General features: G+C 39.5%; 1 protein-coding gene across 4 annotated transcripts in view; it reads right to left on the bottom strand.

Annotated features, from left to right (window-relative positions):
• The window catches only part of RAB4A (RAB4A, member RAS oncogene family), a 51,116-nt gene extending 23,345 nt beyond the window's left edge, over nucleotides 1–27,771 (bottom strand). The window contains exons 1-2 of one of the 4 annotated variants that reach the window (XM_038533957.1): nucleotides 27,542–27,691; nucleotides 19,546–19,739 (exon numbers count right to left, since the gene is read on the bottom strand). Coding sequence is in view for 3 of the 4 variants with exons in the window: in XM_038533954.1 (XP_038389882.1) it covers nucleotides 25,005–25,065 (61 nt within the window). In the remaining variant the exon portion in view is untranslated. Of the gene's footprint in view, nucleotides 1–4,731; nucleotides 4,757–19,545; nucleotides 19,740–25,004; nucleotides 25,085–27,541 lie in introns of those variants that run through there. The other 3 variants (XM_038533955.1, XM_038533954.1, XM_038533956.1) reach the window with 3 other exon arrangements.
• Between the last annotated feature and the right edge of the window lie 63 nt (nucleotides 27,772–27,834).

A 27,834-nucleotide genomic window follows, 5' to 3' on the forward strand; every position in this document is an offset into this window, starting at 1 on the left:
CCCGTGCTGCTGGACTCATTTTGTGGCCCTAAAGGCCCGCTGTGTTCCTAGTTCCCTGGTTTGCACCTTTGCAAGTATTCCCTCCACACACCTTTTCCAAACTCAGACCAAGCACTCCTAGCCCTGGCTCCTTCTCTTTCCCCGGGTAAGTCCAAATAGCCTATTTCTTTGCTGCCACAGCCCCGCCCTGTCTCTTAGGACTATATTCATCATCACTCAAAGGTGAAAGCCTATTCAACCTTTCATGATTTTCACATGGTTATAGGCAATAAACTTATAAGATAATGCTATTAGAATTTTAAAATATCAAATTTTATGCATCTCACCACATGTTTTAAAAGCATGCCACACTCATGTTCACAGCAGCATTACTCACAGGAGCCAAAAAGAAGCAACCCAAGTACCCATTTTTAGACAAATGGATAAACAAAATATAGTGTAAACATACACTGGAATATTGTTCAATCTTGAAAATGAGGAAATTCTGACATGTTTCAACATGGATGACTCTCAAAGATATTATGCTAAGGGAAACAATCCAGTCATGAAAGGAGAAATACTATAGGATTCCATTTATATAACGTACCTACAGTAGTCAGATTCAGAGACAGAAAGAATCATGGCTGCCAATGACTGGGGCAGAAGGGAAATGAAGAGGTATTGTTTAAAACATATGAGTATCAGTGTGGATGAAAAATTTCTGGAGACAGATTGTGGCAATAACTGTCAATGTGAATGTACTTAATGCAAATAAACTGTAGATTTTAAAATGAGGAAAATGGCAAATTTTATATAATTTTACTACACACACACAAAATAAAACATACCAAATCTCAAATCTAATCATTTTCATTGAACAGCTTTTATAAGCTAAGAAATCAAAGGTTAAGACTGCCAGGTTAAAATGAAAATACTGGGATTTCTCAGTCTTGTTCAATATTTTCTTCTATTTAAAATATAAAGCCCAGGGATCCCTGGGTGGCGCAGCGGTTTGGCGCCTGCCTTTGGCCCAGGGCACGATCCTGGAGACCCGGGATCGAATCCCACATCGGGATCCTGGTGCATGGAGCCTGCTTCTCCCTCTGCCTGTGTCTCTGCCTCTCTTTCTCTGTGTGTGACTATCATAAATAAATAAAAAAATTAAAAAATTAAAATAAAATAAAATATAAAGCCCAATACATTGTATAGCTAACCCTTGAATGACTGTGTGGGTCCAGTTATATGTGGAATTTTTCACATTACAGTACTGTAAATGTATTTTCTCTTCCTTGTGATTTTTTTAAATAAGATTTATTTCAGAGAAAGAGAGCATGTGTGTGCAAAGGGAGAAGGAGAGAGACTCTCAAGCAGATTCTGCGCTGAGTGTGGAGCCTGACGTGGGGATCAGATCTCACTACCCTGAGATCATAACCTGAGCCAAAACCAAGAGTTGGACGCTTAACCAACTAAACCATGCAGGCACTCCACCTTGTGATTTTCTTTAAAGATTTTATTTATTTGAGAGAGAGGGCATGAACAGGGAGGAGCAACGAGGGAGAGAGAAAGAATCTGAAGCAGACTCTGCACTGAGTGTGTAGGCCCACTCAAGGCTCGATCCCATGACCACAAGATCATGACCTGCACTGAAACCAAGAGCTGCATGCTTAACCAACTGAGCCACCCAGGTACCCTGCTCCTTGTGATTTTTTAAAAAAATTTTATTTATTTATTCATGAGAGACACACAGAGAGAGAGAGAGAGAGAGAGAGAGAGGCGAGACACAGGCAGAGGGAGAAGCAGGCTCCATACATGGAGCCTGATGCGGGACTTGATACCAGGACTCCAGGATCACATCCTGGGCCCAAGGCAGATGCTAAACCACTAAGCCATCCACAGATCCCCTCCTTGTGATTTTCTTAACATTTTCTTTTCTCTAGCTTGTTTTATTGTAAGAATATGGTATATAATACATATAATATAGAAAATACATGTTATCAGTAAGGCTCCAGCCAATAGTAGGATATTAGTGGTTAAGTTTTCAGGAAGTCACAATTTATATGTGGGTTTTCAACTGTGCAGAGGGTTGGCACCCTTAATCCCTTTGTTGTTCAAGAGTCACCCATATAAGTTGTAAAGAGAAAAAGGTGAGAGCCAAATAAAGATGCTGCTAATATTGTAGGTAACAGTAAATAATGCTGAGAAAGAGAATAATTTGTATATGCAAACTGAAATGTCCTGGAACAAAAACTCATATCTAAACATAGACTTTGATATGATTCTCTTTCCATTTTTATTTTCTGCTTTGGAAGTTTTGCTTAAATGTATTTTATTATGCTGTTATCTAGATTGTACCATAGCTCCAACAGGCAAAAGGGTAACATATCCACTGAACTGCACCTTTCTGGACAAAAGACAAGTAAAATATGAAATTTCCATATGTAAAAATTCCTCAACAAACTCTTCATACTCCACATCTTTAGTTAAGCAAAGTATTCATATTTTAGTAGAAAACCTTTTTGGGTCAAACATCTAGAAACGGTGGATAAAATGGATCACAGTTTCAAAAAAAAAATTGCACTGATGAGGTTTTAGGAAAGAAAGGAAAATTCTAGATGCTTGGGAAAAAGCAGCAGCAGAAAAAAGCAGTAGGGGCCTAAACGTGGGACTGTCAGTATGGAGTTTTAATACATGTATGGGACAGAACATAAGAGCTTGTAAAGAAGGAGCAGAGAGCTAAATTTGAGGGTTTTTTTTTTTTCAAGGCTAGGCCTAAAGTCAAAGGGTAGTCTGGAGTAAAAAATCTATTCATTAACTCAGAGAGATGAGGAGCCTTCTTTCACTCTGCCTGGCTTCTGAGTGAATGGGAAAAACATTTCCCTTTGAAGATTAATCATGGGCTGGTATGTCAGGTGGGTTTGAAATTCAAATTTAAATAACCACATGGACAATGAACCTCCATATTAAGAAGTGAGCAACAATAAAATGAAAGTGCCTGGAAGGATTTCTTTGGAAGGACAAATCCTCAGCCCAAGAAACACAGGATTCTCACGTTTACAGCTCCTCGAAGATGAGCTCACAATCTAAAATTACAAAACACTTTTTTTTTTTGTTGTTGTTGTTGTTTTTTAATTTTTTATTTATTTATGATAGTCACAGAGAGAGAGAGAGAGAGAGAGAGAGAGGCAGAGACACAGGCAGAGGGAGAAGTAGGCTCCATGCACTGGGAGCCCGATGTGGGATTCGATCCCAGGTCTCCAGGATCGCGCCCTGGGCCAAAGGCAGGCGCCAAACCGCTGCGCCACCCAGGGATCCCTAAAATTACAAAACACTTAAGAAAACACTCTATCCCAAGTGAGTCAGTGATCTGCAGATAGATCACACTTCTAAGAATTTGATTAAAAAAAAAAAAAAGAACCTAATACAGTATAGTTGTTAGAGGCACTGACACTACTCCATTCCCCATCCCATGTTGTGCAGTTGAAAATCCATATTAAATGTTTAACTCCGTAAATACTTAACTACTAAGAGTCTACTGTTGATTGGAAGCCTTACTGATAACATAAATCATAGATTGACACATATTTTCTATGTTATATGTATTACATACTGTATTGTCACAATAAAGCAAGCCATAAAAAAGAAAGTGTTACTAAGAAAATCATAAGGAAAAGAAATACATTTATATCACTGTACTGTAAAAAAAAATTCATGTATAAGTGGACCTGCACAGTTCAAGCCTGTGTTGTTCATGGATCAAGTGTAAACTCATGATGAATACCATAAAAGAGGAACTCAATTTATAGGAATAAAATAAATGAAAGAACAGGTAGATTTCTAGAATGTGTCCAGAAATAAAAATTGCAATCTTTAAAATTAAATTGTGAATGGATGAGTCAAAAAGAGGCATCAATCAAAATGAGGAGAAAATTGATGAACTGGAATAGAGACTAAAGAAAATTACCAGAAGGCAGAAGAGAAGAGTTGAGAGGAGAGGAAACTATGTGACTTTAAGAAACATGGAGGGGATCCCTGGGTGGCGCAGTGGTTTGGCGCCTGCCTTTGGCCCAGGGCGCGATCCTGGAGACCCGGGATCGAATCCCACATGGGGCTCCTGGTGCATGGAGCCTGCTTCTCCCTCTGCCTATGTCTCTGCGCCTCTCTCTCTCTCTGTGACTATCATAAATAAATAAAAATTAAAAAAAAAAAAGAAACATGGAGGATTAAAGCAAAAGGTCTCATAGGTATCTTGGAATGAAAACATAGAGAATGAGTATAGAGCCAATATTAAAAGAAATTATGAATGAGAATTTCAACAGAATTAAAATAAAAGAAATTGTCAGGATCAAAAATAACTGTGAACCATGATAAGGATAAATAAGAGTAAGTCCACACTTAAACACATCACCATCATAGTGAAATGGAAGAACACAGAACTATAAGGCTGTCAGGAAGAATGGAAAGTTTGCTTATAAAGAAACTAGGTTCCTGACCCCAAAGGCTAGAAGGCAGTGAGATTAACATCTTCACAGTGTTGAAGGAAGGAGCACAAAACCAAAAACTGATATAGAATGCAATGTACAAAAAAAATCATACTCAATGCCAAGATATACCTCTGCTTCTAAGAAGCTGGAATAGAAGTGCTTTTCCCTATTCCTCCCACTCAGTACAACCTAAAACCCTAGTCAAGTATGTATCAAAGAAACATAAGGAAACTTTGAAAAGTGTAATAAAAAAGACAGACTGGCCAGGTACCTTGGGGCATGAGGAAGGATGCAGTGGTGACGTTCCTTGGGTTTTCCTTTCACCTCACACACCCCAGACTTGGAGCTGAACAAGCTGGCAATCTGGAAATGGCAATGATGCAGATTTTAAAAAGCACCAACAAAAGTCTGCTCTGTCTAGCCACATGGCTGAGTAAGGGCAGCCCAGCAAGTGATATAACTTCTACACATTAATGGCTCTACTCCAGCCAAACAGCATAGAAAAATCTGTGATTCACTCCCACCATCTATTCCAGCAAAGGCTGAGAGGGCACCCAGACATAGCCCAGTGAGACTGGAGAACCTCATTACAGCAGGGTGGTGTCAGAAAAGACCAAGTGTGGAGTTGAGACTCTCATCCCTGGTAGCTAGTTATGAGCTGCCCCCAGCCCTCAGCACAGTGTCAGTGGAGACCTTGGTGGTGGTGATGTGGGAGACACAGAACACTGAAGTCCTCATCCTTCCTAGCAGGAACAAGAGCACTCCCTCCACCTAGATGTCAAGGGAGTTGAGCAAGGAATATGGACTTCTACCTCCACCTGGAGGGTAACAAGGCTGTGCCCAAGAGTGGAAACCAGTGAAGATTTAAATAAATATCTAAAATATCATAACATAATTAAAAATGTACAGGTTTCAAGTTTTATGTTTTTTAATTTTTTTTTTTAATTTATTTATGATAGTCACATTGAGAGAGAGAGAGAGGCAGAGACAAAGGCAGAGGGAGAAGCAGGCTCCATGCACTGGGAGCCTGATGTGGGATTCGATCCCGGGTCTCCAGGATCGCGCCCTGGGCCAAAGGCAGGCGCCAAACCGCTGCGCCACCCAGGGATCCAAATGTACAGGTTTCAAGTGAAAATCACTCATCATATTGAGAATGCGGAAGATCTCAAACTGAAAGAAAAAAGATAATCAATAGATTCCAATGCCAAGATGACAGAAATATCAGAAATGCATGACAAAAATTTTAAAGCAATTTAAAAAATCTTTTAAAAGGTTTTTAAACATAAAAATGTTTCAACAATACAAATATGCTTGAAACAAATAAAAAACAAATCTTTAGCAAAAACAAAGTCTTATCAAAGAAATAAAAGATAAAAAGAACCAAACAAATTTTAGAATTGAAAAATACAGTAACTGAAGTATAAAGCTCAATGAATGGGCTCAATAGCAAAACGGAAGGGACAGGAGAAACCATCAGTGAACAGTATGACAAAATGATAGAAAATATCCAATCTGAACAACAAAGAGAAAACAGACTAAAAATACACAAGCAGAGAGCTTCATGGACCTTTGAAACTATAAAAAAAGCTCTAATATTTGTGTCACTGGAGCCAGGAAAGAAGAGAAAAATGAGAAGGAGGTTGCAAAAGTACTCAAAGAAACAATGGCTGAAAACTTTCTCAATTTGGCAAGAGTCATAAATCCAGATTCAAAAAGCTGAGGATGAATCCAAATAAATCCATGCCAATAGGTATCATAACTCAACTTCTGAAAACTAAAGACAAAAAATCCTGAAAAGCAGTCAGAGAAAATGACAGGCTAGAGAAAATGACAGTTTGCCTAAAGAAAAAAAAAATAATCCAAATGACAGCAGATTTTTCATCAAAAACCACAGAGGCCAGAAGGAAGTGGCACAACATTTTTCAAGGGCTGACAGAGAACTCTCTATCCAGAATCTTCCATCTAGTGGAAATGATCCTCTAAAATGAAGGGGCAATCAAGACATCCTTGGGAGTGGTCAGAGGGACTCTTACAGAATTTGTCAGCAAGAGACCTATCCTAAAAGCATGAGTAAAAGAAATAAGGAAGTTTTCTCAATAGAAAATCAATGATAGGGATCCCTGGGTGGCGCAGCGGTTTGGCGCCTGCCTTTGGCCCAGGGCGCGATCCTGGAGACCCAGGATCGAGTCCCACATCGGGCTCCCAGTGCATGGAGCCTGCTTCTCCCTCTGCCTGTGTCTCTGTGCCTCTCTCTCTCTGTGACTATCATAAATAAATAAAAATTAAAAAAAAAAAAAGAGATACGGATTTTAAAAAAAAAAAAAAAAAAAGAAAATCAATGATAGAAGGAGCCTTGGAACATCAGGAGGAATGAAAGAACATGGCAAACAAAAACATGTATAAATAAGGGGCGCCTGACTGGGTCAGTCAGAAGAGCTTACAACTCTTGATCTCAGGATCATGAGTTTGAGCCCCATGTTGGGTGTAGAGATGGCTTAAATAAAAATTTCAAAAAAAAAAAAAAAAAAAAGGCTAAATACAATAGGCTTTTATTCTTCTCCTGTTGTGCTTTCTAAATTATGTCTGGCTGTTAAGCAAAAATGATAACACTGTCTTATATGAGTCTAAATATGATTAGAGGAAGCATTTAAAATAATTATATTAAAGGTGGGGCAGACTAAAGGGATGTAAAAGATGGTAAGGTTTTTATATTTCCTTCAAATGGAGAAAATGACATCAGTAGACTGTGATATATTTATATATATATATATATATATATACACACAATGTATATACAATGCAATACATAGAGCAATCCCTAAAAAAGCTATACTAAAGAGATATACTCAAAAATATTATAGATAAATCAAATAGAATTCTTAAAAATATTCACATAAACCATAGGAACACCAGAAAAAGAGATAAATGAAAAACAGAACAGAATTTTAAAAATGGCAAAATAAGTCCTAATATATTAATAATTACAATAAATAGAAACTGTATAAATATACCAATTAAAAGACAAAAATTGGCAGATTAGATAAAAAACATGACATGTTGATATGCTGTCAACAAAAAACTCATTTTGATTATACTGATATAGGCAGGGTGAAAGTGAAAGGATGGAAAAAGTTCTATCATGCAAACATTAGTCAAAGGAAAGCATTATTATCATCAGATAAAACAGACTTCATAGTAAGGGAAATTGCCTGAGACCAAAAGGGTTATTCCATAATGATAAAAGAATAAATCTACCAGTAAGATGTACGAATCCATACCTGAAACTAATATAATGTCAATTATACCTCAAAAAAAAAAAAAAAAAAGACCTAGGATTCCGAAGCGTGTGCACCAAGTAATAGAGCTTATAAAGTATATGTCTAGCAAAAATTGATAGAACTAAAAGGAGACACAGACAACCCCAACCATTAAGGTTGGAGACTTCAACACCTCTCTCTCTACAACCAAGAGAACTAGACACAAAATCAGCAAGCATACAGAACAAAAACAAAGTAAACCAACATGATCTAGCTGACATTTACAGAATATTCCACCCAACAAGGGCAGAGCATTCTTTTCAAGGACCCAGAGACATATTCAAGTTAGACTATATCCTGGGCCATAAAACAAACCCCAACAATTGTTTTTTAAAGATTTTATTTATTTATTCATGAGAGAGACACACACACACACAGAGGCAGAGACAGAGGCAGAGGGAGAAACAGGCTCCATGCAGGGAGCCGGACATGAGACTCGATCCCGGGTCTCCAGGATCACGCCCTGGGCTGAAGGCAGCGCTAAACCGCTGAGCCACCCCAGGCTGCCCAAACCCCAACAATTTTAAAAGAATTGAAATCACACAGAATGTGTTCTCCAACCAAACATAATCAAACTAGAAATCTGATAACATGAAGACAACGGAAAAATCTCCAAATACTTTTGAGTAATCCACTTCTAAATAATCTATGATATAAAGAAGTCTCATGAGAAATTAAATATTTGGGCTGAATGTAAAAGAAAATATAACCCATCAAAATTTGTGGTATAAAAAAAAATTTGTGGTATAAAAGTAAAGTAGTGCTGAGAGGAAAATTTAGAGCACTAAATGCATACATTAGGAAAAAAGAAAGTCTCAGTGATCTACCCTCCTACCTCAAGCACCTAGAAAAAGAGTACAATAAATGTAAAGCAAGCAGAAGGAAGGAAGTAATAAAGAGCAGAAATCAATGAAACTCTGAAAATAGAAGAACAAAGGGAAAAAAATCCATGAAACTAAACCTGGCCCCTTGAAAAGATCAATAAAATTGATAAACTTCTAGCAAAACTGGGATGAGTTCAAGAATTAGGGGCCAATCCAAGAAAAAGACAGGACTATGAGATGGCACAATCCAATTTCTCTGGGCAGCACTTTGACAGGTTGCATTGGAGGGGACATCTCTCACAGCAGGAGAGCTGCCAGACAAGGTGCCCAGAAGGGGAACAGGGCAAGGCGACTTTGTGGGGGAAAGGGGATTTATGTGTCCAGATGATGTCACTCAGTAGGCTGGTGGGCAGCCAGCAGCTTGAGGTCTTTTAAAGCCCCCGAGTTCGTTTATCAAAGGTTACCAGATGGTGAGTGTAATTTCACAGAGTATGCAAAGCAGGAAGTCTCTAAATGGCTAAAAATATGCTTATTTGGGCTGTATTTTAAGCAACTGAGTGTGTAAGAATTGGAGTTCAGTGCTGGTAGATTTTGAACTAATGTCTCAGCTTGCAGTGAAGAAGAACACAGGGGACAACATAAAGGGCCATCTTTAATCCACTTATATAACAAAGACTGACAAAGGAAAGGAGAGGACAACAAATAGTCCATTTCAGGAATTAAAGAGGGCATATCACTACAGACCCTGCAGACATCAAAAAGATAACAAAAGAATAACATGAACAACTCTACACATAATTTCAACAACTTAGATGAGACGGACCAATTTTTTTTCAGTTTTTTAAATAAATATTTTTGAAATATTTATTTTTTATTCTTTTAATATTTTATTCTAATGTTTATTCTTTTTAAATTTAAATTCAAATAATTACCATATAATGTATTATTAGTTTCAGAGGTAGAGTTCATTGATTCATCAGTCTTATATAAGACCCAGTGCTCATTATATCATATGCCCTCCTTAATATCCATCTCTCAGTTACCTCACCTCCAACAACCCTGTTTGTTTCCTATGATTAAGAGTCTCTTATAATTTGTCTCCCTCTTTGATTTCATCATGTTTTATTTTTCCCTCTTTCCCTATGATCCTCTTTTGTTTCTTAAATTCCATGTATGGGGGCAGCCCGGGTGGCTTAGCAGTTTAAGCGCCGCCTTCAGCCCAGGCTGTGATCCTGGAGACAGACCCAGGATCGAGTCCCATGTCAAACTCCCTGCACGGAGCCTGCTTCTCCCTCTGCCTGTGTCTCTGCGCCTCTCTTTCTCTGTGTGTGTGTGTGTCTCTCATGAATAAATAAAATTTAAAAAAATACTGTTTTAAATTCCATGTATGTGTGAGATCACATGATAATTCTTTCTCTGACTTATTTCACTTAAATAATACCCTCTAGTTCCATCCATGTCATTGCAAATGGCAAGATTTCATTTTTTGATGGCTGAGCATTATTCCATTGTGTGTGTGTGTGTGTATCCCTCCCACATCTTCTTTATTCATTCATCTCTCAACAGACATCTGGGCTCTTTCCATAGTTTGACTATTGTGGACATTGATGCTATAAATATTGGGGTGTAGGTGCTCCTTCTGATCACTACATTTGTATCTTTCGGGTAAATTCCTGGTAGTGCAATTGCTGGGTCGTAGAGTAGCTCTATTTTCAACTTTTTGAGGAACCTCCATACTGTTTTCCAAAGTAGTTCAACCAGCTTGCATTCCTACCAACAGTGTAAGAGGGTTCCCATTTCTCTGTATCCTCACCAACATCTGCTGTTTCCTGACTTGTTAATTTTAGCCATTCTGACGACTGGTGTGAGGTGGTATCTTGTTGTGGTTTTGATTTGTATTTCCCTGATGCCGAGTGATACTGAACATTTTTTCATGTGTCTGTTGGACATTTGTATGTCTTCTTTGGAGAAATGTCTATTTATGTCTTCTGCTCATTTCTTGATTGGATTACTTGTTCTTTGTGTCTTAGGTTTGATAAGTTCTTTATAGATTTTGGATACTAGCCCTTTATCTGATAAGTCATTTGCAAATATCTTCTCCCATTCTGTTGGTTGTTTTTTGGTTTTGTCGACTGTTTCCTCTGCTATGCAAAAGCTTTTTATTTTGATAAAATCCCAATAGTTCATTTTTACCTTTGTTTTCCTTGCCTTTGCAGACCTGTCTAGCAAGAAGTTCCTGAGGCTGAGGTTAGAGAGGTTGTACCAGTGTTCTTACCCAGGATTTTGATGGTTTCCTGTCTCATATTTAGGTCTTTCAACCATTTCGATTTCTTTTTTGTATGGTGAGAGAAAGTGATCCAGTTTCATTCTTCTGCATGTGGCCAGTTTTCCATAAACCATTTGTTGAAAAGACTCTCTTTTCTCCATTGGATATTCTTTCCTATTTTGTCGAAGATTAGTTGATGATAGAATTGAGGGTCCATTTCTGGGTTCTCTCTTCTGTTCCATGGATTTATGTGTCTGTTTTTATGCCAGTATGATACTAGTTGATGATGACAGCTTTGTAATAGAGCTAGAAGGAGATGGATCAATTCTTTGAAAATACGAAGTACCACAACTCACCCAACATTAAACAGACAATTTGAATAGCCCCAGAGCAATTAATGAAATTGAATTTGTAATTTTAAAACTCATAAAAAAGAAATATTCAGGCTGAGGTAGTTTCACTAGAGAATTCTACAAAATATTTTTTTTTTTTTAAGATTTTTATTTATTTATTCATGATAGTCACAGAGAGAGAGAGAGAGAGGCAGAGACACAGGCAGAGGGAGAAGCAGGCTCCATGCACCGGGGGCCCGATGTGGGATTCGATCCCGGGTCTCCAGGATCGCGCCCTGGGCCAAAGGCAGGCGCCAAACCGCTGCGCCACCCAGGGATCCCTACAAAATATTTTAAAAAGAACACAATTCTATATAACCTCTTTGAGAAAACAGATAAGGGAACCCTTCCTAAGTCATTTTAGGAAGCTGACATTTATTATTACCTGATTTATTATATATTTTTATTTATTTAAATATTTTAATGTTATATATTTAACATACTAAATGTTTTATATATTCTATGTAATATATTAACATAAGTATTTATTAAATACAGATTTCTAAATATGTAATTGCATATTATAGCATAAAAATATTTTAAATTTTTGTTTACATACTTATATTTATTATTATACTGACACCAAACCAGAAGACAGCACTGAAACAAAACAAACTACAGAACAATATCTCTCAAAAAAAAAAAAAAAAAAGAACAATATCTCTCATGAATACTTAATAAAATACTAGCAAATAGAATTCAGTAGTATTTATATTTATAAACATAAATACAATTATACATATGACCAAGTGGGCTTTATTTCAGGGATGAAAGGCTGGCTCAATGTTTCAAAATCAATGTCACTATTAATAGGCTAAGAAAGAAAAGTCAGATGACTCATCAATTGGTACAGAAAAGGCATTTCACAAGAGTCAACACTTGCTTGTAATAAAACTCCCCCCCCCAAAAAAAAAAATAGAGGGGAACTTCCTTAACTCGATAAAGAATATTTTAAAAATTGAACAGCTAAAAAAAAAAATAAAAAAATAAAAAATAAAAAAATAAAAATTGAACAGCTAACCTTATACTTAAGATTCATGAAGGACTACTTTCTCCCTAAGACTGGGAACATAGTAAGGATGTCAGCTCTCACCACTATTATTTAATACCACATAGGAAGTTCCAGCCAGCACAATAAGACATGAAAAGGAAACAAAGGCACACAGATCACAAAGGAAGAAATAAAACTGTTCATATTGGCAGGTGATATATGACTGTATACAAAGAAAATTCAAGGAATCTCAAAAACAAAACAAAGTAAAAAATCTCCTCCAAAGAATAAGTGAATTCATTAAGGTAAAGATCACAGAATACAAAAACCAACTGTATTTCTAATACTAGCAACAAATATATGGGCATCAAAATTAAAAATGTAATGCCACTCACAGTCACTCAAAAAATATACTTAGGTGTCAATCTAACAAAATATGAGAAGAACTTCTATGCTAATAAGTAAGTACACATTACTGATGGAAAAAAAACAAAGAAAATCTAAATAAAGGGAGAGATATATTGTACTCATGGATTAGAAGACTAGAAATAGTAAAGATGTCAATCCTCTGCAAACTGACAGACATTTATAAAGTTTCTCTTTTTTTTAAGATTTTATTTATTTATTCATGAGAGACACAGAGAGAGGGGCACAGACACAGGCAGAGGGAGAAGCAGGTTCCATGCAAGGAGCCCGATGTGGGACTCAATCCTGGACTCCAGGATCATGCCCCAGGCCAAAGGCAGATGCTCAACCGCGAGCCACCCAGCTGTCTCTAAAGTTTCTATTACAATTCTGACAAGGCTTTTTGGTATAGACAAGCTTATTCTAAAGTTTATGGAAAGGCAAAGGAACTAGAATAGCTAAAACAGTTTTGAAAAAGAAGAATAAAGTAAAAGGAATCACTTTACCTGATTTAAAGACTTATGTAGCTACAGCAATCATGTCTGTATGATATTGACATGTAAAGACACATAGATCAATAGAACAAAGAACCCAGAAGACCTACACTAAGTCAACCAACAGATTTTAAAACTGCAAAAACAATTCAACACCAGAAAGTTAGCCTTCTCAACAAATGGTGCTGCAGCAATTGGACATGTATACGGGGAAAAAATGACATGGGACTCATATCTTATGCAAAGTTAACTCAATATACATCAGAGACTTAAAGGTAAAACATTATACTATAAAATTTTTGGAAAAATTAGGGGAAAATCTTTAAGATTTATGGAAAAGCAAAGCTTTCTTAGACTTGACTCTAAAAACAAGCCAGAAAAAGAAGAACTGATAAACTGGACTTCATCAAAATGGAAAATTTTTGCTTTGTAGAAAATTTTGGGGGCACCTGGGTGGCACCATCAGCTAGGCATTTACCTCGTGGTTTTGTCTTAGGTCATGATCTTGGGGTCATGAAATCAAGCCCCACATCAGGCTCCGTGGTTGGCACAGTCTGTTTAAGATTCTCTCTCCCTTTCCCACTCTATATGCTGCTCATGTGCTCGCTCTCAAATAAATAAATAAATCTTAAAAAAAGAAGAGAGAAAATTTTGTTAGGAGAATGAAAAGATAAGCTACAGAGTGGAAGGAAAGACTGAAAAAAATATATACATCCAGCAAAGAACTAGCATCTAGATTATATACATTTTAAAAAAACCCTCAAAACTCCACAGTGTAAACTGAAACAATCCAACTGGAAAATGGTCATGACGTGGAAAGACAGTCATTGAAAAACATAGGCAAATGGCAAATAAACATGTGAAAATATGTTTAACATCATTAGCCAATAATCAGGGAAATGCAAATTAAAACCATAATGAGAAATCACTATATACCTACCAGAATGGCTACAATAAAAAATAGTGACAACACCAAATGATGGCAAGGATGCTCAGAAATCATATCACTTACACACTGCTGGTAGAAATATACTTTTGGAAAATAGTTCAGCAGTTTCTTAAAAAAACTAAACATGCAACTACCATATGACTCAGCAATTGCACTCCTAGGCATTTATCCCAGAAAAATTTTTATGTTCACAAAAGCCTCTGTACACTAACATTTATAGTAGTTTTATTCACAGTAGCCCCAAACTGGAAACAACCCATATGCTCTCCAACAGGTGAACCAACTCTAGTATACTCATACCAAGGAATCCTACTGAGCAGAAAAAAGGAATGAACTGTCGGTATTTGAAGCAACTTGGAGGAATCTCCAGAGAAACAATCAAACTCAAAAGATTATGCAATGCATGATTTCATTTAAGAACACTCATTGGGGGATCCCTGGGTGGCGCAGCGGTTTGGCGCCTGGCTTTGGCCCTGGGCGCGATCCTGGAGACCCGGGATCGAATCCCGCGTCGGGCTCCCGGTGCATGGAGCCTGCTTCTCCCTCTCCCTCTGCCTGTGTCTCTGCCTCTCTCTCTGTGTGACTATCATAAATAAATAAAAATTTACAAAAAAATTAAAAAAAAAAAAAAAAAAAAAAAAGGAACACTCATTGGTGAAATGGCAAGATTATAGAAATGAAGAACAGATTAGTAGTTGCTTGGGTCTACGGAGGGGTGGGGGTAGAAAGGAAGAGTGTGTGCCTATAAAAGGGCAAGAGGAGAGATCTTTGTGGTGACAGAAATGTTCTGTTTTTGCAGCTGTGGCAACATCGATATTCTGGTAGCAGAGTTTTATGAGAGTTCTGCATGATGTTACCAGTAGGGAAAACAGGTACATAAGATCTGTTTTTTCTTAAAACTGTATATGAATCTATAATTATCTCAAAATAAAAAGCTTTATAAAAATTTAAAAATAGGTGATAGTATCAAACAATGACTCCGTAGGTTTACTAGGCACAGTCCTACATTGGAAGATTACCAAAGCATGTGCTTCAAGAAGGAAGGAGGGCAGGTAAGAAGCTAAGCTGTCCAGTATGCTATTTTCTGTCTGGAGACATCTGTACTTGGCTAACACTGACAAAACCAAGCACCATAATGGCTGATGAACTATTCCTTATATGTGAGAAGAATCCAACTCTAGGAGTTTTAGTTGATACCCCTCATTTATGAGGGGATTCAGAGTTCACACACCTCCTTGTAGCTGAGTGCCAGGAGACGGGAGCCCCATGCATTCATCTTCAACCTAGGGGTCAAGAGGACAGCCTGATGTTCTGTCTTCAGAGAGGGAGCATTTGAGGTTTGCTGGCCTCATGCTCCCATCGCTGTGGGTATGGTAGCATGTGTGTTGATTCTACTGACTGACTTTGTTTTTTATAATCTGTGGGCTTTATTTTCTTTTTCTCTTTCCTTGCTTGAAGTTGAATGACATACATCAGATATAAAGCATATGTTTCATATGTCAAATGTACAGTGCTTAACAGCTATGAAAGGGTTTGGAAGCAGGTAAATAACCATATTACAGAGTAAGGCAAGAAAACTAGATTGTATAAGTGTATAAGAAGATAACCTAATGCAAACTAGTTAAATAATTATGTATACTTATATCAGATTTAGTGTGGTTTCATTATACAGGTATTTTGCATCCAATTTATGATGACTGCATTCACCTGATGAGGGTTTCCTCAGCATGAATTAAGCTTGAAGGTGGGGAAAGACCATATCCCAAAATACAAAATCTAAAATGAATATATGCTACTAATGTGCTTTTAATTTTTCATGAGAAATTTAAATGAGATAATAGGAAAAGTATCAAATAAATAGAAATCAGTTTCTACTTAAAAGTTAACCATTCAGGAACACAGGCAAAATACAGAGCAGGAACAAATGGGCTCCAAGCTAAATGAAACAGCTAACACAGCCAAAAGATTAAGTCTACAGGAGAAACCTCATTCATTTGGAACTTACTGATTTGTCTTTACATTCATTTCAAGGAACGTCTAACTCCCCAGACCATAGCAGATGAGAAGCATGTACTTAGAACTGTAAGCTACGGGTACAATGACAATCAAATGCTGACAGCAAAGGCAACTACTGACCAGGAAACAAGCCAGAAAGGGACCTGAATAGCACAGTAAAGTTGTTCAGCAATTGGTTATCAACGACGACCTTGAATCTTCCAGAAGATTAGGTCATAGTGAGTAGACAAGATGGCCTTTGCCATCCTAGTTTCTCCCATGAACAGTGGCCTGGCTTTTAAGATTTCCAAAGGTCAGATAGGAGGCAAAGGTGGGTGGCCTTGACTGCAGGATTCCTTCCATGTTTCATTTCCTTGCAGAAGAATGTGGTGTGAATTCATCCTCGCCTGATGTGACAGCAAAATCAGCCAGCTGAAGATTTAAGAAGCAGGATGCTACAGATAAAAAGTACTGACAATCCTTACAAGAAGCTTGGCTGTAATGGAAAGAAGTGGTGGAGTGTTCAGGGGAATTAGAGTGTAAGGCAAACAAAATGGAAGTTACCAGGAGCAAAAGAAAGGATGGTTGGTGGTTAAGTCTGAAAACTTGAGGGATGAGGTCCAAAGAGGAAGGCAGGGACTGGTCTTAGAAGAAGAGAGGCCTCTTTTCCTCCAACACCCTAAGAGAAGGATCAAGGCTGAGTGTGGAGGTAAGTAACTTCACAGGCTGGAGAAGGGAAGGGGAAGAGAGGTAGTTTCCTCAGCAGAGAGAGCATGTTCTTCTTTCCTCTCATGCTGGACATGAGAAAATGGGCTTGAACAGATTAGTGATGGCTTAAAACAGCAGATGGAGCGAAAGGGCAGGATGACCAGGATAAGAGAGAGGATAGCTAAGCACTACTGAGTGTCCCTTGAGGGCAGACCATAAATCCATAGCGAACTTAATGGAAAGAGCTCTGTCTGTACAGCAGCAGGCAAGACAGGTTGGGAAGCCAGGGATGGGAATTTGCAAAGCACATACAGCTGAAGGACGAAGAAGGAAGAGGTGGAAGGAAAGGCTGATGGTGTCCTCCTCTCTGGAGAGGGAGCAGCTCATCACCTGACAGAAGGTGGGGGGTGGTGCCCAGGAGGCTCCAGTTCTAGTGAAGACTGGGTGGGAGTGAGCAGAATGGGACATTTGACCAGCCAGGGAAGTAAGTACCTCGGGTAGGGGCAGAAGAGAAGGTGCCTAGAGATGAAGTTAGGAACCAGACACTAAGCTGCTGACTGGCTTCTCTGCATGGATACAGTAGTCACCCAGGAGCAGGGAGGAGCTGGAGCAGAGGGTAAGATCCTATGCCAGGTGAACGTGTAGAATAAGGAATAACCCCCAGATCAGCAAGTAACCAGCAATGAGAAGGAGCTCACAGAGCTCAGAACATAAGACGGCAAACACTTCAAAGAAAAAAAAAATGTTCTGGTACACTGGTCAGAGAGGAATTAAGCTTCAAAGAGCTTGGTGACATGTTGGCCTAGGAGAGGGCCTAGGAGAGGGAGACGGTTTGGGCAGCGGAAGAACATGTGATCTGTGGAGGGCAGGTAAAATGAGGAAAGGCAGGTGGGAAAGACAATAAGGCCTAACTCTAGGACTCCATTGGCCTGCCCGAGCCTCGATGAAATGCCAGCAGAGAGGATCTGTGACATCTGTGGATTTCACATTTGCAGCACAGACTCTGATGACTGCTCAAGGTCTGGGATAGAATCTGTGATTTTGCTGAAGAGCTCACCTGGATCAAACCTACTATGGGTCAGGTGTGTGGACACAAGTAGTTTGCAGGTGAGTGAGTCTAGCTAGACACCCGCCCTCGAAACTGCAAGTTCTCAGTTGCTTTCTACATGATATAATCACATACAAAAAAGAAGTAATTCTCCTAAAGTGGAAAACTGTCCAAAAAAAGAAGTCAGTGGCCAGGGCAGTGCACACAAAGAGACCTAATAAAAACAATCACCCTTAAGTGTGCAACAAGTTTTGGATACTTCAAAGAGTAGGATGTCCCATTTGATTTTGATACAAGAGAATAAAATTATATTAAGAAGGACAAGTCGTTTGTGAAATGTTTCCGAGAACACTATAACTAGTGTAATTCAAAGAGAGAAGTTGAACGGTTGATTGTTTGAGAATACATATACAAAATACTGTCTTTCTGAACTGTCTGACTCTGAGCCAGACTTAAATACTACAGTATTTGAAATTTTAGAGATTACACAGATCTGTGAAAGCATCCCTTGTAAATGTTAAAGGTCTTCCGCATTAGTTTGGGAGGTATGAGCTTTGGTCCCTGCTACTCTCCCCCTTTATGCTGAGTTCAGAGAAAGATTTTGACTCATATTAAATGTCCCATAGACATGACTCCAAAACTGGAGACAGATTTTGGTTGTCTAGAACATGCGCTAGAGTAATGACATCCAGTGGGAATGTTTCTTCTGGGTCACCACTGACCCGAGGTTTTATGGAGGAGATTTCTGTATAAGACAGAGAAGCAGAGTTAAAAACCTGACTGCCCTTGAGAATGTGATGCAAGGCAAAGCTGATTCCAAATTCTGGCTCTCCATCTCCCAGTTTTGGGACTTGAGGCAGAGTACCAAACCTCTGTTTCCTCACCCAGAAGAGGGCCCCAGTGAGGATCCGAGACACTGGACACAAAGTACTCTGTGTACACTATTCTAACTTCACCCTTTATCTAGAGTAAGAGTTAGCATTCAGCCTTGGGACACCAATGAGGAAAAATTTCCCAGTATAATCATGGAAACAGAACAATAGCTTAATACCAGAAGAATCTTCAACCAGTACACACCCAACAAACTTCTTTAGTCATGCAATAGCTAGAAATAATACCGTTCTTGGGAAAATGTAATAGGGAAAATGAACTTTGTTATTATATAATACACACCAGAGGAAATACTCTAATTCATAATGCTTTTATAGTTGTAAACATTAAAGGATCTTATTTGCATAATAACAAAAGACACCTTAATATCAATATGGACTTTATTCTTATAAAGGTGTAGTATCCTATGTTATGTACATATTTATGACAAGTTACTCAAGGTGCTAATATATGAGAAGTGGAAAAATAGCAATGGGCACCAAATAGCCAAGTTCCATTTGCTCCCAAAGTATTACCATGGTCACAGTGACTCTGAAAAGGAATGTCAGGGACAGCCTCGGTGGCTCAGCGGTTTAGCGCCTGCCTTTGGCCCGGGGTGTGATCCTGGAGATCCAGGATCGAGTCCCATGTCAGGCTCCCAGCATGGAGCCTGCTTCTCCATCTGTCTGTGTCTCTGACTCTCTCTTTCTATCAAGAATAAATAAAATCTTAAAAAAAAAAAAGAAAAGGAATGTCAGTCTTCAAAACACCAAGTATTTTTAGCACATTCACCAAACAATAAGAACTAAAGACAAGTGTAAGTTACCGTGTTTGCAAAATGACAAGAGAAATTTCAATTTTTCTAAGAAGACAAGGGATTCTAATGTGTGTGCGTATGGCCGACATAGACAGACACCATGCTCTCTCTCCTACTGTGCTGCTTTCTCTCACTACTTCCTCACTGGAGAAGCAAAGGCCTTGAAGAACATTTAAGTCCATCATCTTCAGGAAGATCACTGCCTGGAACAAATGATTGAAACTGAATTGTAGCTTACATTTTTTGGAGACTGTAGTAGGCACTGTTGTAGTAAATATTCTGCCTAACAGCTACTCCCCAAGAAGCCAAAGTAACAGGTAGACATGACCCCAAAACTGGAGACAGACTTTGGTTATTTAAGCCAATTATGGTCATTCTGAGCCAGAGACTTGATCAGAAATACATACAAACTTAAGCTACACAGTGCGAAGTATTACCCTGGCCACATAATTGGTCCAGGGTCAGGCTCTTGACCCAACATGGCCCACCCAGATGGAGAGGAAGGACTTTGACTCCATAAATGCAGGGAAGAACTCCTTTTTTCCCCATGGATATTGTAAGAAAGCACACCCTGATTACAAAGAGTAGTCATTTTATGACTCTGAGGGGGATGAGACCAACAGTGCCAGCTGGAGGAGAGAGATGGGAAGCATTTAGGTCCTAGCTGACACAGCTGAGCTTCTGAATCGCCAACCCTGAAACCTCCTCATCTATAGTTATTTGGAAAAAAACTCTTTTCATATTACCTATAGCATTTTGAGTTGGGTTTTCTGCCACTTGCAGCCGGAAGCATTCTACCTGATAAAATGACCAAAGAACTAATCATCTATTAAACAGAAATTCTGTTAATTTTAAAAATTCATTTATTCTTAGTCACATAAAATCAATTTACAAAGAGGAGGTTGTTAAGTAAGAGGGACTTAGAACAACGGGAGTTCATTTAACCACTGTTTACTTGGTAACTATCAAATGCCAGACATTTGAATGTTTAGTGACCACAGATTCAAATCATCTGATACATCGGCCACCACAATAGGGTTACTTTGGCCCCTAAAAGCCCCCTGGCTACTGCGTAGGGTGCCAGTCTCCTCCCCCAAAGTGCTTGATGGATACACCTGCCTTCAAAGCTTATTTACTTCCATAGTTGACCAACTTCCACTTGATCACCATGTTCTCTCCTTAGGTACATTTAAGTGGGCAGCAGTCAGGCCCTTCAACTCCAGAAAGCAGTGAAAGTACCTCCACAAGTCTCTGCTCCCATGCACTGTGAACTGATTTAGGAATCGAAGTCTCAGAAGGAAAATCTATTTCCTAAAGGATGTATTGTGTGACCTCTTTAATTCAAGCAAATGTGATCTGTGGAAGAGGTTTTAATTAGAGCTGCAATTACACTACCCACAATGTAAAAATTGACTTCTACCATAAAGAAAACTATGCCTTAAAGTGGGGTTTTCTATTAACCTGGCCTTTCGTTTCATATTCTGTAACTTAGAAGAAAAACACCACCCTCAAATGGAATCAACAGTGCTTTCAGCAGTCCCTGAGGCTGTGTCCAGAAACCATTCACAGCACCAGGGACAGAATGTCACCCTAGCAGTCCACTGCTTTTAAAGGGCTTATGGTCTCATCTTGAAAGAAAAATGTTCTTTGTCATAACTGAGATTTGACCAAATTATAAAATAGATATGTAAAGTCCCTAGGTGTCTGGCTGGCTCAGTCAGTAAAGCATGTGACTCCTGATCTCAGGGTTGTGGGTTCAAGGCCCACACCGGGTGTAGAGAGTTAAAAATAAAACTTAAAATAAAATATGCAAAGTCCCCACAGGCAGGGCAAAGATGTAGTACTCATTTTATGAGGACTCCTATAATAATAATCAGAAGCTAATGAACAAGAAAAATGGTATTAAAACTAAGGGAGCACACTACATATAATATTTTAAATTATAACACAAGAGAGAAAAATACTTTGTTTTTAAGTTCCCAATTTTTTCTGCATGATTAAAATTTCATATTTGAAAAATTACAAACCTCTACAATACATCCACTCATTCATAATTTATTAGCATTTTATGAATAGTGTACCCTAGCTCCATATCTAAATATTGTTAGCTGCTTTGAAGACTAAAATGCAAAAGACACAGCACATAAGAGAAACAGAAACAAAAGACTGATGTAACTAAGTATTGCCATACAAGAGTTTACCATTCTGAGTAGCATAGGGCAGAGCCACAAAGCATTCTTTCTCCAGGTATCACAGCCATCATTATGGGATTCATTTCTGTTGGTCAAATCTCTTCAATATAAACTTATTTTGGTTTGGAAAGCTTTGAGGGGGATTACAAAGGAAGAAAATCTGTAGCTATACAGTGCTTATTTCATTTATGTGTTATAGTGCCATTCATTACACTTGTCTTACTTTATCCATACCTTACATGTCATTTTAGCTTTTAAATCATACAGCTACAGAGAAGCAAAAAAAAAATGTATTTTTCAAACATATAGAGCGTAGTCCTTTATCAAGATGAGACTGATAGAGAAGCAGGGACAGAGACAAGCATTACAGAACACAGAGGATTCAAAGGTTTTCCCTCAAACTAGTTTCACTGGCATGTATCCTAATGGGGTTTTCAGGAATGGGGGAAAAAAAAATCCATGACAGCAGTCTAACCAATCTCTAGGGGATGGTTTATGAGAAGAAATTCAAGAAATATCAGCTTTCTTCTTATTCCAAAGAAATATTCAGAGCAAAGAACATCAACACACTAGCTTGCTTATATACAGGTACAAGTGACCACTATAGTATTGAACCTTACAAAAGAATTCTATAATAGCTAGTTCATACAAAGGGCCCAAAGTGCAAGTTACTTTTCAAAAAACATTGGCGATATGGTCCTTAACAAAGGAGACCTTACCATTATTATTATTATTAGAAGTAAAGTGCACATTTATGCTGACACATAATCATCTTTCAAGGAGCACAACCATTTACTTAAATCATTATGATATTCCTATGAAGCTGTGGCACATGTTACCAATAGTCTGGGTCCCCAAATAAATTTGACCAAGACCCCTTCCAACACACCCCTACCAGAAACCACCAAGTCCATCCTTGCCCAGTGAGTTCATGCCAACTATTGATGCTGCTTAAGCAGTTACATGGCTGCCATGCCACGAGTGGTAGCAACTAGCATCGCTGCTCAAGTCACTGTGATGAAGAACCTTGGGATGATGGTTTTTTTTTCCTTATAATCCACTAATCTGACCCCAACGTCATCTTCCCTTGTCTCTTCTAGGGTAAATGGTAGCTTGAACTATGTTAAGGGGTCAGTTTAAAAAGACAGAAACCAACTGGACTCAGGAGACAGGATGATGAAGAATTAAAACTGGACTAACTTTCTCCTTAGGCAAATGGATACATCAGACAAATAGAAGGTTGGGGAGTAGTAGGTAATCAGTTGGGTCTGGGACACATTGTGTTAGGATACCCCAGGCCATCCAAATGGAATAGTTAGGTACAGAGTTTAATATAAGATATTAAACCTGAGTGAATGTGACTGGAAATAAAGGTTTAGGAGTGAGACATTCATAGGTAAGGACTGAAATGCTTTATAGTTTAAATGACCATGAAAAATTATCACAAACTTTTACTTTTCTAAAGAACAATGTTTTCAAAAGTCTATGGTATTGGAGCCATTGTACAGTATAGGGCCCTGAACCAACAAACAGTACCTGTCTGGCCTGGGAGCTGATCAGGTGTGGAACCTCCATCCATTCCACATCTACTGTATCAGAACCCACACCTTCACACACCAGGGGGCTCAGAGGCCCATCAGTTCCAGACCCATTGGTGTAGTGTTCCCCAAACTCTGGTTCTTAAAATGTTCACCAATTTTCAGCAAATGAGAAAAAGAAAAATACAAACATTAAACATAATAAATGTATTCAATTTATAGAAATGTCCTTTATCCTGATGTTATATGCTTCCTTCATTAACCTTGTTTACATGCCCTGTCTTTTACTAAAATTTTTTTAAAGATTTTATTTGAGAGAGCACTACAAAATTTTTTTTAAAGATTTTATTTGAGAAAGAGAGCACACAGACAGAAAGCATACACACACACACACACACACACACACACAGAAAGAAGCAAATTCCCTGATGAGGAGGGAGCCCAATGTGGGGCTTGATCCCAGGACCCTGGGATCATGACCCAGGCCAAAAGCAGACGCTTAACCAACTGAGCCACCCAGATGCCCCTCTTTCAAGAAATTAACAAGGTAACGGTTATCTTGGTGATTTCTCTAACAGTAAGTTATTTTATACTTTATTGGTACCACATAACTTTAGAGATGTTATTTCCTTTGCCTGAAATAACCTCCTAACTCTACCTCTCCTAATAAGCCCCAATTTCTCTATGAATCGTATTCTAACTACCAAAGCCTATGTATTAGTTTTTTGGGGCTGCCATAACAAAATACCACAGACTGGATGGTATAAAAGTAGAGAAATTTATTGTCTAACAGTTCTAGAGGCTAAAAGTCCAAAATCAGAGGTCAGTAGGGCCATGCTTTCCCAGAGGCTCCAGGAAAGGATCCTTCCTTGCCTCTTTCTAGCTTCTGGTGGTTGCCGGAGATTCTTGGTGATTCTTGGCTTGTAGATACATCACTCCAATCTCAGCCTGCATCTTTGTATCCCATTCTCTCTGCATTATCTATGCAGATTTCTCTCATTTTATAAGAATATCAGTCACTGGATTAGGGCTTACCCTTATCCAATAGGACCTGTCTTGACCTGATTACATTACGTCTATTTCCAAATAAGGTCACATTCACAGGTCCTTGGGGTTAGGACCTAAATATGCCTTTTGGGAGATACAATTCAACCAACAACAGTCTATAATGATATATTTTTAAAAGAAGATATCTTGATAATTCTCCAAATTAGGTGGTAAATATTTTAATACTGTGCTTTCAAAGTAAGGCACAAGGGCAGCCCGGGTGGCTCAGCGGTTTAGCGCCACCTTCAGCCCGGGGCATGGTCCTGGAGACCTGGGATCGAGTCCCACGTCAGGCTCCCTGCATGGAGCCTGCTTCTCCCTCTGCCTGTGTCTCTGCCTCTCTCTCTCTCTCTCTCTCTCATGAATAAATAAAATCTTAAAAAAACAAAAACAAAGTAAGGCACAAAATAAAAATAGTAAGACTATATTGTAATAAAAATCAGCATAAGACTAAGAATTTGTAATGTTTCTGTTTCACAAACTGTATTTACTATAGAAACCATGAACTCCAAAGTGTAGAGATTTATCTTAGATGTTTCCTCAGTGGTAGACTGCTTTACTCCTTATTATTTTTTTTCTGGCATTTCAGGCACCACTTACTTTTTAGCTCCTTTCTGATCATTACTGCTTGGTACTACCTATTCAGTTTGTTAATTCTGTCTCACAAGTCTTGGTGTTAGGCATTACTTACAGCCGATTTCTGACTTCCCAAGTCTTGGATGGTTGGAGTTCCTCAGGAAGTTATAAGCCATACTAACTGGTCAAGGCTTTAAGAATGCTGTAAATCTAACAATATTTAGGAAACACTGTTTCAGTTTAGAGATATTAAAATCCAGGGTTTCAATCTGAAACCTGTTTAAAATTTCAACTTTGTATTACAATGTTATATACAGTATTCAATATTATATACAGTATGTGGTATATTACATGCACAGTATATATTATATACAGTATGTGGTATTGGTTTCAGGGCAGCAAAATGTTAAAAACTACTCAGTCTCTGGAAGGTGAAACATTGCCTTAATATGCTAAAAAGCAGGTAGATGTAGCTAATTAGTGGTACTCTGTGTAAGCACTGGCTCTTTATTTTTCATCCTATCCCTGTCAAGCTACACAGAGACTTCTTTTCTGGAGGAGAAAAATGAGCGTAGAGCATGAAGGAGTTTAAAGGTTAGGCACACATTCCTTTACTAGCTATCAAAGAGGCAAATGTCTGGAAGCCGGAACCTGATTGTTTTACTTTTGGGGAACAATGCTATGCAAATACAGTCAATGATAAATGAAGGTGACAGTTTAGGACTTTTGGTTGATTCTTGTTTTAGGTTCACAATTTCAACTGCTACTTTTGCTGTTTCAAAAACGAATTTTCTATTCCATTAGTTTTCTCTAATTGCCTCTACTAGAGAAAAGATGAGATTGTGAGTAAAAACAGCAAAAACATATTTGGGAAGTATCATGACATTAGAATACTATTGGTGAAAGCCTTTTGATCATCATTTAATCAGTTAATCTGTGATGCTCAAAAGTTCAATTAACTGTGTCTAAAGTGAAGCAGAGATATGCAGTATTTTATCAAGGCTATTTCATACTAGACAAATGAAAACTCAAGTCCTTCCTTACTAACTCATTATCCCCATTTGGTTTTATTTTGACTTTTCACCCCTATCTAATGCTACTTATCCAGGTTCAAGAAATAAAGCGTACGGGGTAAGGAGCACTTGAAAATAAAGAAAAGCAAAAGTACAGCCAAAAAATTGCTAGAGAAATGTATTTTCTTCACAAAATCTCCGTGGTTATCTAAAGGGAGAAGCAGACCACGTGGATGCACAGGACCATTTGCAGCTCTGACAACACTTAAAGCACCATGGACTTCCTGGAGGATTTCCCAAGCCTTCTAGGAATAGATGTAATGCCCCAAGTAGCCCCAAGAATGGGGCAAACACAAGTCATAGGAGGGGCTGAAGGTGAAGCAAATGTGCTGTGACCTCATACCTCTGAGGAGAAAGGTGGAAACCTGCCAAAGGCCCTCTCCACCACACCCTCACCCCTGCTCCACTGTTTAGGCTCCCCTTGTTGGAACTCCACCTCTCTCCCATCCAGGCCTGGGCATCTGCTGTTCTGCTATGCTGACCAGCTACTAACTACCTCCTGGGTTCCCCAGTCTGAGCCAGGTTTCCTTCCAACATACTTTCCTAGAGCACACTCCTTCAGAACTCCAGCCTGGAGCTTTAACTACTCATTCTGTAGTACCACGATGGCATTAGCTCTGTATCCTCCACTAGACTGCATGCTCCATGAGACCAGAACCACGCCTGTTGTGTCGCCTGCAGCACTGACAGCGCCTCCCAGCACCCTGCCTGCTCCATCAGGCCCTTCCACCTATGTTGCCAGAGCAGCAGGCCAGCACAAGTGATCTAAGTTCAGGTACATACTTTTGAACTTGAACCTCTCCCTGGGATTGTAAAACTCCCAATCTAAGGGTTAATCTGAGAATGCACACATCTGAACAAGTGATTAGTGACTGGTAAACATCTCAAGCCTGGCAAAGTAGACATGTACGATATTATTTATTTTTTTACCTCGCAGGGCTAAAACACCACAAACCCAAAAACAGTCTATGAATTGGAAAGGCTTTCGATTACTCGAAAAATTATCTGTGGAGACCCCTCTAGGGGTGGGTGCTTCAGGGGAAGCAAAGATTAAACAGAGCTCTGCTTCCAGGGTGTTTATGGTTTTAAAAAGGCACATTTATAAATAGCCATAATGCAACCCAGAAAGGACTAAAAGCCCGAGAGATTGAGAAACAGAAATAAAGGAGGCAAGAGGTCTCCGCAGGAAGACATGGATTAGTCTATTGATTACTTCTCATTGTAATCCCAGGGCAAAGAAAGGAATTCCAAACCAGGAAAGGTCAAGCTGGAATATTCGAGGAACACACAGGAATGCAGGCGTCGCCCTAAGTCCTTCCCATCCCTCGTTGGGGACAACATCGCAGAGCAAAGTCCTGAACTGGCTTCCCAAACCCTGAGCTAATGAAACTGGACCAGGAAAGGGAAAACCCTCCTGGTGTGAGCGCGGGGAAAAACAGGAGAAAACTTGAAAAAGCAGCTCACGTAAGTGGGCTCCACACCGCCCGGCCGGCGCCCCCGGCCCCCGCCGCGCCCCCGGCCCCGCGCCCCCCGCGCCCCCCGCGCCCCCCGCGCCCCCCGCGCCCCGCCGGCCTCGTACCGTAGGTTTCGGACATGGCCGTCTGCGACATCTTGGGAGCGGCACCGCCTCTCGCCGGGTCACCGGCTGCAGCTCCGGCCCCGCGGGCGGGAGGGGAGGGCCGGGGTCGTCCTCGGCGCCTCGGCGGGATTGGCTCGGGGCGGGGGACCGGAGCAGGGAGGGGCCCGCCGTCCCCACGGCAACCGCCGGCCACCCCGCGGCTGCGGCCCTGCCGGACTGCCGGCTCCGCGCAGGCGCACGGCCTCCGCCCCCGCCCCCGCCCCCGCCCCCCGCCGGGCCGGGCGCCGACCGCG

The sequence above is a fragment of the Canis lupus genome, chromosome 4, assembly GCF_011100685.1.
Source record: "Canis lupus familiaris isolate Mischka breed German Shepherd chromosome 4, alternate assembly UU_Cfam_GSD_1.0, whole genome shotgun sequence".
NCBI lineage: Eukaryota > Metazoa > Chordata > Mammalia > Carnivora > Canidae > Canis > Canis lupus.